This window comes from Eulemur rufifrons, chromosome 19 (genome assembly GCF_041146395.1).
Source record: "Eulemur rufifrons isolate Redbay chromosome 19, OSU_ERuf_1, whole genome shotgun sequence".
Classification (NCBI taxonomy): Eukaryota; Metazoa; Chordata; class Mammalia; order Primates; family Lemuridae; genus Eulemur; species Eulemur rufifrons.
The window spans coordinates 46,675,401-46,692,477 of NC_091001.1; the positions used below are offsets into that span (position 1 = coordinate 46,675,401).

At 42.9% G+C, this 17,077-nt stretch overlaps 1 protein-coding gene across 1 annotated transcript in view; it reads right to left on the bottom strand.

Moving 5' to 3' along the window:
* The window catches only part of RPIA (ribose 5-phosphate isomerase A), a 30,962-nt gene that overhangs the window by 4,931 nt on the left and 8,954 nt on the right, over nt 1–17,077 (bottom strand). The window contains exons 3-8 of the mRNA XM_069494551.1: nt 16,851–16,906; nt 7,600–7,659; nt 5,326–5,390; nt 4,198–4,266; nt 2,915–3,056; nt 1,259–1,358 (exon numbers count right to left, since the gene is read on the bottom strand). Coding sequence (XP_069350652.1) covers nt 1,259–1,358; nt 2,915–3,056; nt 4,198–4,266; nt 5,326–5,390; nt 7,600–7,659; nt 16,851–16,906 — 492 coding nt within the window. The remainder of the gene's footprint in view (nt 1–1,258; nt 1,359–2,914; nt 3,057–4,197; nt 4,267–5,325; nt 5,391–7,599; nt 7,660–16,850; nt 16,907–17,077) is intronic.

Consider the following 17,077-nt stretch of genomic DNA (forward strand, 5'->3'; position numbering starts at 1 on the left):
TATAACTCCTCTATAACTACTTCATCAAAGTGGGAATCAAATGAGACAGTTTTAAACACTTAGCACAGTGTCTAGATTATGGCATGCTAAGACATAGGTCAGAAACCTCCTCTCTACTATAGAACTTCCTCACACTCCCCAAAAGAAGCAACTTCTAGCACTCTAGACTCTCTGTGTTTCTCTAACAGGATTTAGCACCTTCCATCCTATTTGTAGGCATGGCTTCTTCTGCACAGCCACACACAAATTTCCCCAGGTTTACATCAACTCTCTTTGAGGACAGATTCCATGTTCTTTTTTTTTTTTTTTTGAGACAGAGTCTCACTCTGTTGCCCGGGCTAGAGTGAGTGCCGTGGCGTCAGCCTAGCTCACAGCAACCTCAAACTTCTGGGCTCAAGCGATCCTCCTGCCTCAGCCTCCCAAGTAGCTGGGACTACAGGCATGTGCCACCATGCCCAGCTAATATTTTCTATATATTTTTAGTTGTCCAGCTACTTTCTTTTCTATTTTTAGTAGAGACGGGGTCTCGCTTTTGCTCAGGCTGGTCTCGAACTCCTGAGCTCGAGCAATCCTCCTGCCTCGGCCTCCCAAGTAGCTGGAACTACAGGCATGCACCACCATGCCCGGCTAATATTTTCTATATATTTTTAGTTGTCCAGCTAATTTCTTTTCTATTTTTAGTAGAGATGGGGTCTCACTTTTGCTCAGGCTGGTCTCGAACTCCTGAGCTCAAACAATCTGCCCGCCTCTGCCTCCCAGTGTGCTAGGATTACAGGCGTGAGCCACCACGCCCAGCCCAGATTCCATGTTGTATAGAGCATAACCTATAACACGTGGCACAGCATCCTACCCCTGGTATGTATCCTATGAATGTGGGTGAACTGAACCGTTTTTCCTCCATGCTTAAAAAGACAGCCCACAAAAAGCGGTGGCAGTCCAGCTACTGGAAGGAAAGGCTCTACCCAGAGATGGTGGCCTTAATTCAAAGCAAGGCCCCTCTGACTTCCATGAGCTTCAGCACTATCCCACTCAAACAGGCTGTGAAACACACAAGCAACAAAGCTGCTAGGTGAGCAACTACTGTTCCTGGCCGGGGAAGCCAAAGGAGGTGAAATTAAAAACTCAAATACGGTATAAAGGAAGTTCTTTCTAAGCAAATCTTACAAAGCTCATGTCCATCATGCCTTCTGTGGCCAGATGTAGAAGACGGTTATAAAGGGCATGGGTGTCTATGCCCAGTGTGTGCCACTTGTGTTACCTGGGATCATTTTGATGGCTGTGTTCACTTCACTCCATTTGTGTACCCGGTCAAACTTCCAGTCCAAGATAAAATTCCCATTATCTGTCACCACAGGACCCTAGAAAACAATTTTCACATTGACCAAGTATATAGACACAGGTAGACAGAGGAGGACAGGAAAGTGGAGGGGATAACCAAAGACAAGCATCCTAATTAACCAGCTCCAAACAGTGCTCCCCCTTTATGCTTTCTAGAAAGCGTGCTGTGAAGTGGTAACGAACAGTTTTGGAGTCAGAAAGGCTTGGATTTGAGTCTTAACACCACATAGGTACAGATCTCAGAGGAGCCATTACCTTCTGTGAGCCTTAAGTTTCTTAACTGCAAAAAAGGGATAATGATACATACATACAATAAGACAGCTTACGTGTATATTATATGCATAAACACCACAGTAAGAGCTCAGCGAGTCTCAGCTGTTATTATAGTGAAAATCTACAGCAACAGCACAGATGACCAGCATCACACAATATTCTCATAGCTTCACATTAAGTACCATCAATCATATGAAACAAGACAATGCTATTTCACCCATCACAACCTCCCTCCTACCAGGCAGTCCCAACGAAAAGACAGGGAGAACTGCAACAGGGCCTGAGGTCAAACAGGCAAGAAGGTAGTTTTAGTTAATTAATCCAGAATTCCTCAGCAGCTTCGGATACTAGAAAAGCAGATTTGAGTGCTTGAGAACACAGTTGTTGACAGAACACCAAGTCAAAGGCAAGCACACCAGGACTCCCCGGGAGACTGGCCAAGAAGGCAGGGAGCTCAGTAAACACTCCGTGAAGGCAGGTGGCTGGGACTCTGCCTGGAGTGACCCAGCCCCCGGCCTATCAGCTACAACGTGAGTCACATAATGTCAGTCAGAGCACTGCACAACCGCCAGGATTAGGACTGTGACTTTTTTAAGTCACAAGAACAATTGGGAAAAAACATATCAAAACAAAGATGTTTCAGGGCAAAGTTACAAATCTTTTCTCTATCTTCCAATCTTTTTATATAGTTATATATGTAATTATAGTTAGCTTTGGATTATTTTTATTTGTTTAAGTGTAGGGAGGGGAAAAATTCAGTGTAACCCACTTTAGAAGCTGAAGGGAAACATGAAACATTTGGACTAAGTGTCTGGAGTGTATTCCTGGGGAGAACAATTCACACACTCCAGGAAATTCTATTTCTTGTCATATTTAACCACAGAATGAGAGAAAAGAGGAGGAAAAAAGAAAATTACGCCAGGGAAACTGAAAAACTTTCTGCCCTAGTGAGGCTTCCCAAAGCCAGTGTCTAAGCAGCTGTGAACCAGGGTGTTCCGGGCCTTTGGTATAAAGGTCAGAACACCTGAAGAGTGTCAGACCCTGAAGGACAGAGAAAGAATTATTCCCCCTTTGTATGGAGGATATGCACTGTATTAAGTATGGTCGTGTCTACATGAGTTTGACTACAGAAACTAATGAAGCCAACTCTCTAAAAATAAGTATGTCGATTAAAAATAAACAAATAAATAAAAGCCAACTGCCTGGTGGAAGCACAGAGGACCTAACTGGAACAGAAGGAAGGATACCACAGTGAGAACCCGAGTGCCCTCCAGAACACCTCCGCCCCAATCTGGCCACTTACCGCCTTGTTAACAGCCATTCGGAGTTCAACCACACCCCCAAACTTCTGGCTCACAGCTCGGCTCACTGGGACGTAGGCCATTGGGATGACCTCGATGGGGATTCCCTTGTGCCACTGATCCCCAAGGTTCTTTGAATCTTTCCTGGAAAGAAAGAGTCAAGAAGCACAACACAAGTAAATAAGCTCAACGGAGGCCAGGCGCGGTGGCTCATGCCTGTAATCCTAGCACTCTGGGAGACCGAGGCGGGTGGATCATTTGAGCTCAGGAGTTCAAGACCAGCCTGAGCAAGACCGAGACCCAGTCTCTACTAAAAATAGAAAGAAATTAGCTGGACAACTAAAAATATATATATATATATATATATATATATATATATAAATTAGCCCGGCATGGTGGCACATGCCTGTAATTCCAGCTACTCAGGAGGCTGAGGCAGGAGGATTGCTTGAGCCCAGGAGTTTGAGGTTGCTGTGAGCTAGGCTGACGCCATGGCACTCTAGCCCGGGCAACAGAGTGAGACTCTGTCTCAAACAAAAAAAAAAAAAAGTAAATAAGCTCAATAGTACAGACACCAAATTCAAGAATGGGGTTAATTAGATGGTGGGAGGGCAAACACTGTGATCAGGGACAGTACACACACAGGGCTGTTTTACTATTTAAGAAAAGAGATACTTGAAATAAGTATGACGAAAATGTTAAAATCTGATATGGCTGGCTTGTTGGTATATAGGTGTTTAATATTTAGGCTCTTCTTACTGCTATATTATTTCATACTAAGTGAATACACACACATACATGGATTTTAAATTAACATGCAGCACAAGTGCCTTCTACTAGACTCCTCGAAGGAGATATGAGAGCTACTCAAAGACTGTCCACAATATGAGTCACCCAAGAGGAAGCAGGGTGTGCTGAGTCACTGCCCACTTGCAGGGCAGACCCTGCTTCCTCTGCGGCTACCTGTGAGGATCTCATGAGCGACACGTCAAGTGTGCTCTGTCAACAGGGTGACAAGCTGTTTCCTCCCCCTTCCACCGGACACATGAAATAAGACTGGAGATCCTGGCTCAGCATAAGGGTAATGGAAACAGTTAGCGACTTCTACCTTCAGCCTGGAAGCAAAACATAAGCTCTCCCTGCGACTGCCTGAAGTCCCAGCCATCATTCTGAGAAAGTCAGGGAGTTCCTCCAACTCTCTATTTCCTCTTCTATAAAACAGGAACAAGGCTTGGAGATCTAATCTACCTCTTCAGTCAGCAGTTCAGAATGCCAGAAACCGTACCTGAAATCAGCGATCACAATGAAGCGGCTGGCATAGCCAGCCACGATCTTCTCCTGGGTTAGGCAGCCTCTGTGGACAGAAAAGAAGCAAATGAACACAAGAGTACGATAAAAATCTCGATTTGGGAACTAAGGTCAGATACAGAAATCCCAAATCCACTCAATCCTGGCACTTAAAGAGAAATGTAACTTTTAATGTTTAAAAGGACATCCCCAATCCCATCATGCTGTTTCTAGTAAATGAGCCATAGAAACATCAGCCTGTGTCTGGGAGAAACCTAGAAAGCAGACAATGGTTCCCATTCAGGCCAGGCATAATCCCATCCAAGACGCATCTGAGAGGAAGCTTTGTGTTTAGGGAGACGTCACATAGACATGGCATGAATGGGGGGATCTGTAACCTGAGGAAGGCAAGCTTTGAACAATGTGCCCAATCAACTATTTGACAGTCAGAGTGACAGACAGGAGAAAGCCCAGATCATTGAATCAGCAGATCTGGGTCCAGGCCTACCTCTAGTGCTAAGCAGCTAAACTAACTCCCATCTGCAGTCAAGAGGATTAAATAACACATATGAAAATCTTTTTAAAAATAAGTGTGATTTTTAAATAAATGTTGCACCATTCATTAGTCTGCTCAATTATGTAAGAACCAGCAGAACAGGACGTCACCTTTTTCAACTCACCATTCCCTACCCTGCAAATCAGCATTTAAGAAACAATTAATGTTTTCCAAATGACTAACATCCCTAACTGCTCACAGAGGTAAGCACAGCTTTAAAGCAAAGGTCACACATTGGTGCCCACAGACCTAATAATCTAGCCTAATAAGATTTTGGTTTGGCCTGGACAGTTTTTAAAGTTTGAATCAGCAGAAGAATGCAGATCCAGAGAACCCGTTAAGATGAATGAGCCCACTAAAGAGGCCCAGGTTCCTTGTTACCAGATTGCTATTATTGACCAGAAATACCAGGCTGGTCTAAGGCCATATGCTATCAACATCCTAGTAGAAAGACAAACAGACAAACTCATGTATGTCGCAGTAGCAACTTGCTCATTCTGTATCCCATCTTGCTTTGCTAAGGATGAACTGGCAGATAGTCTCTAGCAAGGAAGTCTCCACAACACTCACCCACCACCCTTGATGAGATTGAGGTCAGCATCTACTTCATCAGCACCATCGATGGCGAGGTCAATCTGCGTCGGGGAGAAGATACATTAATACAAACCGCCGAGAACTCTCGAGGGGAAGCTCTATGCTAACCCTGACCGTGCAATAGCTCATCAGATCCTCAGTGGCCCTATTAGCTGGTCCAGTATTCCCATTTAACAAATCAAGAAACTGAGGCTCCAAAGGTTAAGCCACTCCACCAGGGTCACCAGGAAACCAGCCCAGGACCTGGGAGTCAAACCTGGGTCTCAAACCTGGGTATAGCTCTCACCTACGACTTTACACTCTCTTTTCCCATTGATGGGCTTCTCTGTGGACAAGCTGGAATTATTTAGAACATGCATTCTCAGTGTGGGTGATATCATGCCCCAGGAGGCAAAAATTAGTTCTTGGAGGCAGGGGTAGATCTTACTTAGACATTACAATGGTTTTTGGCCCTCCAAAGGGCCAGTATAGTATATATGTGGTATTAAATTCCATTGGGGGTGGAGGGTCAATAGTGGGGGAAAAAAGCCAAGAAGAATTGATTCAAAAGTCTCTGTACTAATTTTGAGCAAACTCACAGGCAATTTCAAGTGGACATGAAGATCAAATGAAGAGATACACGAAGAAGTTGGCAGACATCTGATGTGTTCCTGAATTGGAAATTATCTGAGGCACTCCCACTAAGACCTCACCTTGTCTGGGCTTGCCACTCCCTCCACTAGGATGCTCTACCACCAGCTCCAAAAGCAGTTGAGGGGCAAATGAGTTCATTCATCATTCAAAAATCAAAATCAAGGAAGTTACACATTTCTCATCACTCGTGGTAGTCTGCATGGACAATGTAGGAACCTCAAGAACTTTAAAAAAAAAAAAAAAACAGCAGTAGGTAGGGTACAAATTCTATTCATGCTGCAGTAACTAAGTCGCTTGGCATGGCCAGTGGCACAGGTGTAAAGCCTACAAAATTTCATGCAAGGAATGCTTGTTTCCATCCTTTTACAGATTCTGGCCCTTGCCTGAAGTCACAGCCTGCACTGCTCTTCCCCCAGCCTGCACTGACCCTTGGGCCGGGCTGCACTGTGGCGATTACCTGAGATCTGGAAGGTGGCAAGTTTTTCTATCTAGGTTCTGAACCCACCTTCAGCGCAAAGCACTCTCCTCACAGCCGCTGAACAGTGATCAGCCTGTCCCCCAGGCTCTGCCATAGAAATCTCCCCGTAGGTCCTTCCCACAGTTCTTACCCCTCGGAGGCCCATGTGTACCATAACATGTTACTAGACCATCATCAAGTCCTGACGCCAGCCTGGTTTTCTAATTGCCACAGCCCCACCCCACTTTTCCAATCCAGCCTTGTTTGCCCTCTCCCCCATGTACCAGCACATTCCGCTCACTCTGTCCTAATCATCCCAGCCAGTCTGAGCAGTGTCCACATATGCTCATATGCCCACGTGGAACTGTTTCTGTGGTTCCCATCTACCCCCCTCTGGAATGTTCTCTTCTACCCTCGCCACCCAGCCTTTACAGCTCAGTTCAAACTTTACCTCTTCCCACAAAATTCTTCTATTATAACTAGCACCACTCTAGAATCAGAAGCACCCGAGTTCAAATTCTGGTTCTGCCATTTACAGTGTGACCTTCAGCAAATGACTTACCCTCTCTGTGTCTTTTCACATCTATAAAGTGGGAAAATTATGGTACTGACCCCCAAGAATAGTGAAGATTAAATAATTTAATGCAGTAGCACTTAGCACAAAACTGGATACGTTATAATGGCTCAGAAAGTGCCAGCTAGGATGGTGTGTGGTGCTGCTCACCCATACCAACTGCAGCCTCCTTTGGGCTGCCCCTGTATTTAACAGTCTTTACCACGAAACTTCATTTTAATCTGTTTCCAAATGTCCCCGACTGCCTCAGATGATTCCTTCTCACCTCCACTTAGAGGTAAGCTCTGTGGGCTGGCTGATACCTCTGCAGAAGGACCTCAGGAAGGCCTGGATCCAGCCCTCGGTTTGTCCACTCCCCCTTCACTACACTCATAGTTAGCCCTCAGAGTTAAACCACAGGGACACACTGCAAACTAACCACTTCTCCACTTGTGATCTCAGCCAGGATTAATAGTCAGGGTCTCAGGAGAAAAGTGAGTATGACTAACTGACCTTTCCCTATACCTGAAAAAGTATCTAGAATCCACAAACAAGTGACAGTTAAAAAAAAAGGAGACAGACACAGCAGTCTGACTCTCTGTCTTACCTCTGGGTGTCGATCCAGGTCACTGAGGGTTAAGCCATACTGCAGGATGAGCTGACGGGCCTGCAGAAGACAGGAAAAAAGCACCCATAATCATATACTGTGAGTTCATGGCAAGGATTCTCAGAATTCTTTTGGATTTCAGTGTCAAACACTGAGTCCTGCCCAGGCTCTCTTCCAAATCCCAACTTAGCCCATCAAGAGGTAGGAGATATAACCCCATGAATGGCAATACTGCTAATCAACCTGGGAAAAAGGCAAACAGCACGCCGTGAAAACTCTGTTCCCATGCTAACCTAAGAGTTCCTCCTCAGTGACTTGCTACTAAAGGCAATGCCATGGCCTCCCAAAGCTTCAGGCAGTACAACTATTACAAAAAATTCCTAAAATACAGAACCAAAATCACAAAGTATTAGAAACGTTTTTAAAACAATCCAACAGTATAAAAAAAGACTGAGGAAGATCACTATGAATTCATATGGAGTGATTTCCAGGCCATGTGATTGAAGATATAAAGAAAAGAATATATATATACTCAGAAAAGTATATACAGGCCAGAACTCTAGAATGGCTAGGTGAGAAATAGCAATTTTTGAGCACCAGACTGGGAGAGATTCAGGTTGTTTGTGGAAAAAATCAGCACCATTTACTTTACAGACATGCCTCATAGCTAACCTTTTAAAAAGGCTGACAAAAGGGGAGAACAGTGGTTAGGGCCATCACAGAAGCCCTGAGCAGGATTTTGTAGCTGGGATAAAGGCACCATGAACTTCTGCATTTGGACACCCAAGTCTAAGCGATAAAGGTTTGTGTTCATGTCATTGCTTATAATATGCAGAGGAACCAAATGATGGAGAACATTTTTGCAAAGGTGTGCCTTTAAAACATTTTCTGCTTAAAGTGAAAAGCACCTGAAAGTAATAATCAGAAGGTCCAGATTCTAATCTTAAATACACCAGCCATGTGGCCCTTTGCAAACTTTCTGTAAAAAGATGGGGATGGATGAAACAACCAAGGCCAACCTTCTAATCCAAAATTCCAAGACTGTAAGAATAAAACACAAAAGACCCTGAAATTTGCAATGTATGGGCCTTACCTGGATCCTAATTCAAACAAACTTTAAAAAATATTTTTAAAGGATAAGACAATAAGAGAAATGTGAACCCTACATTTTTATTTGATGTTATTAAAGATTAATTTTTAGTATTATTGCGATGTTTACAGGACTCCCTATTTTTCAGAGATATATAATGAAATATATGCAATGAAATTATATTATACGTGGAATTTGTTTCAAAATAACAAGGTGGGGGAGTGACTGAGGTATACATGAAACAGGATTGGCCGTGAATTGGTAACTGTTGAAACTGGGTGCTGGGTACATGGAACTTCATTTTATTGTTCTTTGCCTTTTTTGAACTTCAAAACCTTCTGTAATAAAAAGCTAAAATAAAATGCTGGCTGAAAAAACAAGTACCAAAAAAACTTGATGATTTTTTTCTTATTAAAGAGAAATATATAGTGAAGGGGGAAAATAACAGCAAAAATAGTACTGCCAGAAGTAGTATTAGAAGCCATCCTAATTCCAGACCCTGAGGCCATACAAATATTGGAAAGGTCTGGAAGGCAGCCTCCAAGATGGCCCCCAACAGTCCTCACTGCCTGATATTCATGGCCTTGGGTAGTCCCTTCCCACATTGTCCCAGGGTTGGTCTGTGTGGCCAGGGGCACACAGCAGAGGTGATGCTATGACACTTCTGAGATTGGTTTATAAAGAACTCTGCAGGAAAAGTGAGGGGGGTAGTAAGGAGGGAGGGGTATGCTCAAGTGATCAATCTTTCTCTCTCTCTCTCTCATACACACACACACACACACACACACACACGCACATCCCCAAACACACAGGGTATTATTAAGCCAATCATTAATACATTGGTAACTGATAAAGGGTTTCTAAAAAATAACTACCACACCCTGGATAAGGAGTGGGCTCTCCTTCCCCTAAAAGGTACCTTATCTCAGCCGGGCATGGTGGCTCACGCCTGTAATCCTAGCACTATGGGAGGCCGAGGCGGGAGGATCACTCAAGGTCTGGAGCTCGAGACCAGCCTGAGCAAGAGCGAGATCCCGTCTCTACTAAAAATAGAAAAAATTAGCCAGACAACTAAAAATAGAAAAAACTAGCCAGGCATGGTGGCGCATGCCTATAGTCCCAGCTACTCAGGAGGCTGAGGCAGGAGGATCGCTTGAGCTCAGGAGTTTGAGGTTGCTGTGAGCTAGGCTGACGCCACGGCACTCACTCTAGCCTAGGCAACAAAGTAAGACTTTGTCTCCAAAAAAAAAAAAAAAAAAAAAAAAAAAAAAGTCACCTCATCTCTACTTCGTCTCTACCATGTATTTGTTAAAAAAAAAAAATTTGCACACATAAATGTAGCAATAATTCATTCAACAAACACTTATGAAGTGCCAGGCACCACAATGGACACTAGAGATAGTAAAAACACACCCCCCATTCACAAGGGGCTCATATTCTTATGAAATTGTATATACCACAAATGATCACTACAACCGACTGAACTCTGCCTCCTCAATACAACCACCAGCCACCCACTCCAGAGGCTGACCAGAGCCTGGCACATGAGAGCTTTCTATGTTCTGCAGTTGGAGGCCTGCTGTGATCCTCCTGAGATCACCATGCCCCAAGCCCCAGCTTCTGCAAGCCCTGGGACTCTCCCACCTTCCTAAACAGATGATAGGGAACAATGCAAAGAGATGATCTGCACTCCCTTTAAGCAGTTCTGGATCCCCATTCACAAAATGGGGCTCAGGAATTCTGCCACTTTGTGAGGATGGAAACTGAAGTCTGGGCCCCTGTACAATGACCTCAAGGTGTCCCTGGGATGGAACACTTTAAGCCTACTCCCATCAACAGGTGTCCCAACTCTCCCTTCTTCCCACCTTTGACTCAACTCCCCACAGGACTCCTGTGAGTGGCCCTGCAGCTATACAGAGAAGCTGTAATCACAAATGGCATGAGCCTCACCCTTCCTGAATGTTATGGGTTGAATTGTGTTCTTCCAAATAAGATCTGCTTGAGTCCTAGCCCCTAGTACCTCAGAATGTGACCGTTTTTGGAGATGGGGTCTTTAAAGAGGTAATCAAGTTAAAATGAGGTCATTAGAGTGAGCCCTAATCCAATATGACTGGTGTCCTTTAAAAAGGGAAATTTTGACGCAGACAGGTACACAGGGAGAATACAATGTGAACATGAAGACAGAGATTAGGGTGATGAATCTATCAGCCAAGGAACACTAAAGGTTGCCAGCAACCTGCCAAAAGCCAGGAGGAGAAAGGCATAGAACAGATTTTCGTTCACAATCTTAGAAGGAACCAACCTCGCTACCACCCTTTTATATTTTTTTAAAAGACAGCTCCATTGCCCAGGCTGGAGTGCAGTGCCATGATCATAGCTCACTGTAACCTCCAACTCCTGGGCTGGGCTCAAGCAATTCTGCCTCAGCCTTTTGAGTAGCTAGGACTACAGCCATCACCACGCCCGGCTAATTTTTTCTTCTTAATTTTTTGTAGAGATGGGGGTCTCACTATGTTTCCCAGGCTGGTCTCAGACTCCAGGCCACAAGCAATCCCTCCCACCTCAGCCTCCCAAAGTGCTAGAATTACAGTCATGAACTACTATATCCAGCCCCTATCATCATCTTGATCTCTTGGCCTTTTAGCCTCCAGACTATGAGACAATAAAACTCTTAGCCTCCAGAACTGTGAGACAATGAATTTGTTGTTTAAGCTACACTTAGCTTGTGGAACCTTCTTATGGCAATCTTAGCAAACTAATACACTGAGTTCAACACAGCAGCCCTACCATGGGGGTTCTGACCCCATCACTGGCTCGGTCAGCACATGCAGGCCTCCAGTGCTCGCCTGAGATCAGCACCTGCTAGATACCAGAAGCTTCCAGCTGGCAAGCTAAGAGGCCTCTTGAGGATGTGGAGCACACCCCTGGCCTGCCTCTTCCGGCCAGACATCTGGAAAGTGCAGGGAGCAGGAAAGCTAATTATGAGCTTGTACTTCTGAAAAAAGACAGGAAGCAATGCTTTTCCATCACCATCCCATAGCTGGAGCTCGAATGTCTGTGATTAGAGACAAGTGGCATGTGGCAGGCTAGCAGTCCTTCTGTTTTTCATAAATTTCAGAATAAAACCTGAAAACTCTTTACATTTTCTTTTCTACCGCCTAATGAAGATAAGACTGAAGGCTGAATGAGCAATAAATTCTGGTTTTAGCTTAAAAGACTAGATCTGGCTTTCAAATGCTTTATTTTCTTCTTCAAAAGCCTTTAATTTTAAACAGCAAATCTACCCCAAATCATTTAAATCCCTAAAGATTTACTTGTTTAAAAAGTAGGGTGTGAAATTGTTGGGGCTCCGAAAATGATACTCGAAATGAAGGCCTCAGAAGCAAAAGTTTTTCTCTGATCTTTTGCTCTCCTGTCTCTGGCCACTGATTCTTCCCCCAGGCCAGCCATAGAAATGATTAAGGTTGTTAAGTGTGAAAAATGCCCCATTTCCATAAGTACTAAGTTTGGCAACTAGTATCTCTGACATTTCCCTTTGACATTTTATTTTTATTGTGAAGATACATCCTCATTCTTTCAAACGCACAGTTTAGCTTATGATTATCTTTCACTTTTTTTTAAGAGCAATTTTTGTGAAACCATGGATAAGTCAAAAATTCGTGTTATATTTGAATATGAGTTCCATCGTGGAACTGATGCAATGCAGACAGCTTGAAATATCAATGAAGTATTTGGGAAGATGTGGCTAATGAATGCACAGTATGTCAATAGTTTGAGAAGCTCCATTCTGGTGATTTTAATCTTGAAAATGAGCTATGTGGGCGACCTGAGACCAAGGTAGATGATGAACTAAAAGCTGTAGTGGAAGTAAATCCATCTCAACCTACGCATGAATTAGCAGCAAGGCTGGATGCTACTATTTCAACGATATTGGACCATCTGAAAGAAATCGGCAAGGTAAAGACACTGGACAGATGGGTTCTGCATGAATTAAATGAGTGTCAGAAGAGAAGTCATCTTGACGCTTGCCTTTCTTTGCTGTCATGACATAAAGGTGAGCCATTTTTACATCGTATTGTTACATGTGATTAAAGAAAATGGATTCTTTTTGACAATTGCAAGCGTTCAGCACAATGGTTGGATAAAGATGAAGTGCCAAAACACAGTATGAACCCAAATATGCATTTAAAAAAGCTACTGGTGTCAGTTTGGTGGTCCAGAGCAGGTATTATCCACTACAGCTTCATGAAACCTGATCAATCGATTACAGTGGATGTCTACTGCAACCAATTGGATGAAATGATGAGGATATTTTACTATTAAGCCCCTGAAACTGGTCAATACAGACAGGGCAATCCTCTTGCAAGACAATACTTGACCACATGTCGCACAAACAATGTTGCTCAAACTACAGCAGCTGAACTTGGAAATTCTGCCATCCACCACATTCACCAGACCTTGCACCAACTGACTACCACTTCTTTCAGGCTTTGGAACACTTCTTGCAGGGAAAAATATTCGATTCTTAACAAGCTGTGGAAAACACCTTTCTTGATTTCATGGCCACTCACTCTCCAGACTTCTTCACTGCTGGCATAAACAAGCTACCATTAAGATGGCAAAACTGGCCAGGTGAGGTGGCTCACGCCTGTAATCCTAGCACTCTGGGAGACCGAGGCAGGAGGATCACTCGAGGTCAGGAGTTCAAGACCAGCCTGAGCAAGAGTGAGACCCCGTATCTACTAAAAACTAGGAAGAAATTAACATGACAACTAAAAATATATAGAAAAAATTAGCCAGGCATGGTGGCACATGCCTGTAGTTCCAGCTACTTGGGAGGCTGAGGTAGAAGGATCGCTTGAGCCCAGGAGTTTGAGGTTGCTTTGAGCTAGGCTGAAGCCACGGCACTCACTCTAGCCCGGGCAACAGAGTGAGACTCTGTCCCCAGAAAAAAAAAAAAAAAAAAAGATGGCAAAACTTTGTCAATAGTTTAGGCACATACTTTAATTGTACTGCTTCTTGTTTAAGATAGAATAAACAACACTTTCTATTTGAAATCAGATATTTCACATTTAGTGACCTAAAAGAATCCCTCTTCCCCAAGGCAGGTCATAGAAACCAGAAAAGCTTTTCCCCAAAGCCAGCCATAAAACCTAAAAATATTACTCTAATTTTCCCCCAACTTTCTGTGTAAAACTGGCCATAAAGAAATTATCTTACCTACCTCGTTTAACTAGGGTCCTGCCCCATATCCAGAAGGAAGGAATGCTGCCGAAAGGCCAGGAACAATCTGAACAGACAGGCCTTGTTGGGTTTCCCCACTCAGTCTATTAGCGTTAGATCAAGCATCCAAACTCATTTACCCACCATGCTAATCCAAATGGAGGCCGAAGTAGCCTCTAAGTGATGGACAACCATTTTGGATGCAGAATTACAAAGTATACATTTACAGAAAAACATGTGGACCTCTTCTTCCTTGAAAATTCTTACCAGGATATGTAGCTGTACTCTGACAGCTTAACACCACACATACATATAGTAAACACACATACAACGTACTACAGTTAGTAGGAATGGGGATTATTTTTAACAATACTCATATTCTCCCAATGGGCAGTTGATGGGCCATGTTAAATAATAATACTTAAAGTCCAATTACTGTTCCTAAAATATTCAGAATTCTGAAATCACAAAAACATGGTCCCTAATTTCTACCCCTGTTCAAAATAATATATGGTATGTGGAGAAAGAATGCTTTTGTTGGAAAGGGAAGAAAAATGAACCTGTAACCATTTTAGATCTTACTTGCAAACAGATAATATTTGATTTAAATTATACTGCCATTTGGTGCAATACTGGGTTCATAAGAAAGTTACTTTTAGGACGAAATAACACTAATGATAATGAGGACACTGATAATCAGATATTTTCAAAATTGGAATTCAACCCTCCTCAAGTTGTACTCCCAGCAGAAAATGAATGGCTGGATGAGCAATTAGACATAAATCATCAGCTAATTACAGTTCTAAATGAATCCAGTCAAAGATATCATAAGGTGCAAATACAAACCAATGAGGGGGGAAATACTCAATTAGTCGCAGACTACAAAAATGTATATTCAGGGTTCTTTTCTATGATGTGTTGTTGCCCTTTTTTTTTTGTTTTTTTTTGTTTTTGAGACAGAGTCTCACTCTGTTGCCCAGGCTAGAGTGCCATGGCGTCAGCTTAGCTCACAGCAACGTCTAACTCATGAGCTCAAATGATCCGCCCACTTCAGCCTCCCAGAGTGCTAGGATTACAGGCGTGAGCCACCGCGCCCGGCCTGTTGTTTTTCCTCATTGGTTTTTTTTTTTTTTTTTAATCTCAATGGTCCTCTCAGTTGTTCGTTCCATTGATTATTTTTCTAACATTTCTATGTTACAAATGTTATAGATATTTTAAAAATTACAAATGTCACCAAAAGAATAACTCCAGCCAAAATTATGTTATTATAGTTCATCAATTTGACCATACAACGTGCACCATCACATCTGAGTAAGACTCCTAGGTAATAATCATAATTGCAATGATCATCTCATTTCTATGTGAAATGAGACATTAGCATAAGAACCTTCTGCATTCCAAAAGGCAACATAGGAGCCTTTGCATCCTCCCTGACAAACCAGATGGTAACACTTCATATAGGGGTGAAGAACAGAACAAAGGCATTTCAGAATTCCAATTTGATGCAATATGCCCTGTAATTCTAAAAAACGGGATCAGTTGTCTTCAAATCCCTCATATATTATTTGGTCTTCAAAGTCCTCCTTTAGAAGATTTCGACCAAAAAAGGGGCATTGTGAGAAAAAGGAAAATCTGAAAGAAAAATTTTAAAAGCAGCACAAATGACTGCAGGTTGGACATAATAGGTAATAGAAATGAGGCCTACGAACAAAAGCTAAACTCTCGCCTGCAAGGCTGGAGTTTGTCAAATATTTCACTGATGTCTACTGACTGTCACCCTGACCACCAGATGAAGTGCAAAAAAATAAATAAATAAATAAACAAATAAACACCTTCAAATACCACCTCTGACATAAAAAAATAAAATTAACATAAACACCAATATCAAACAACTTATTAACTAAGAAATAAAAATACTTGATGATCAAGTCACTTGGAAAAATTAGCTACTTAGCTTTCTCAAAGACTAAGAAAACCCACCACAAGCCATTCTGACTTTATAAGTGTCTAAGACAGCAGGATTTCAAAGAAAAAAGAAAAAATGCAAACCCACTTAAGGTATTGCCTTCAGTCCCTGAGTACGCACCAACCCTGCTCAGGGTCTCCAAGAGATTTAACATGAAAGAAGCTCCAAGAGCATGCACTATCCTAACTCTGTAAACTGTCTACCTGGAATCCCTGCCTCTACTTCCTGCTCTGTCAGGTTACAGAAGGAACCTTACCAAACACTCTCTCCTTTCACCGGAGCTGGCTGCAGGCTGCCAGCATTCTGTGCCACCAGTGGGAGAGTTTTCTAAGAAAACCTGGCTATCCAAACCTAAGTTTAAAAAATCCCAGGAGCATCAGCCACCCACAAGTCCAACCTGCTATTCCAGTTCATAGTATCACCTTGACTAACCCAAGGAGAGATTATGCACATATCCTTCCCTGCAATGGACAGATGAGGGATGGGAGATGGCCCTACCTGAGCACCTTTCTTCCCGTCTACTTCGGGAAGTCTGCTCTTTCCTTATTTTTCCATATATTTAATTGGCTCCACTGCTTTCCTTCACCAGCTCCTATTTTATAATGAAAGAGCATTAGATACAGAATCAAAATACTACACCTATGTTACTAACACATCACTTAATTCCTTTTAGCCTCATTCTCACCTATAAATGAGGCCAATATTCCTTGAGGGTAGAGACCACATGGTCACCTCGGCATGATCCATGGTGTCTGAACTCAAGATGCACTGAAGTATTCACTGAACGAATAAAGGAATGCACCTGAAAACACACTTCCAGGGAGCAATCCTAAGTCAATAAACTCCTCTCCTATTCCTGGTTCTTGCCTAGAACAACCCTGAGCTACAACACAAAGCCACATGTCCACGTCATTAGGGAACTAGAAGATTCATCAGCAGCTGTCAAGATGCAGAATGGAAAGGAGGACGTACCTGGAAGGAAGTGGGAATACAGACGAGGTTCAGATTCTCTTGCTTCACTCTTTCAGCTGTGGAGACAAAAGCCATATTGGTGGTTTTTCATTCTCTTCACTTTATTCTTCTTGTCATATGTGTGTTTGCTCAAATCCAAGAGAAAGGGAAAGGTCTATCTCCCACTGACAGTTGCCTTCATTTTGTGTCCCCATCCTTGGTGAAAAAGCTGGTGACCACGCTTTACA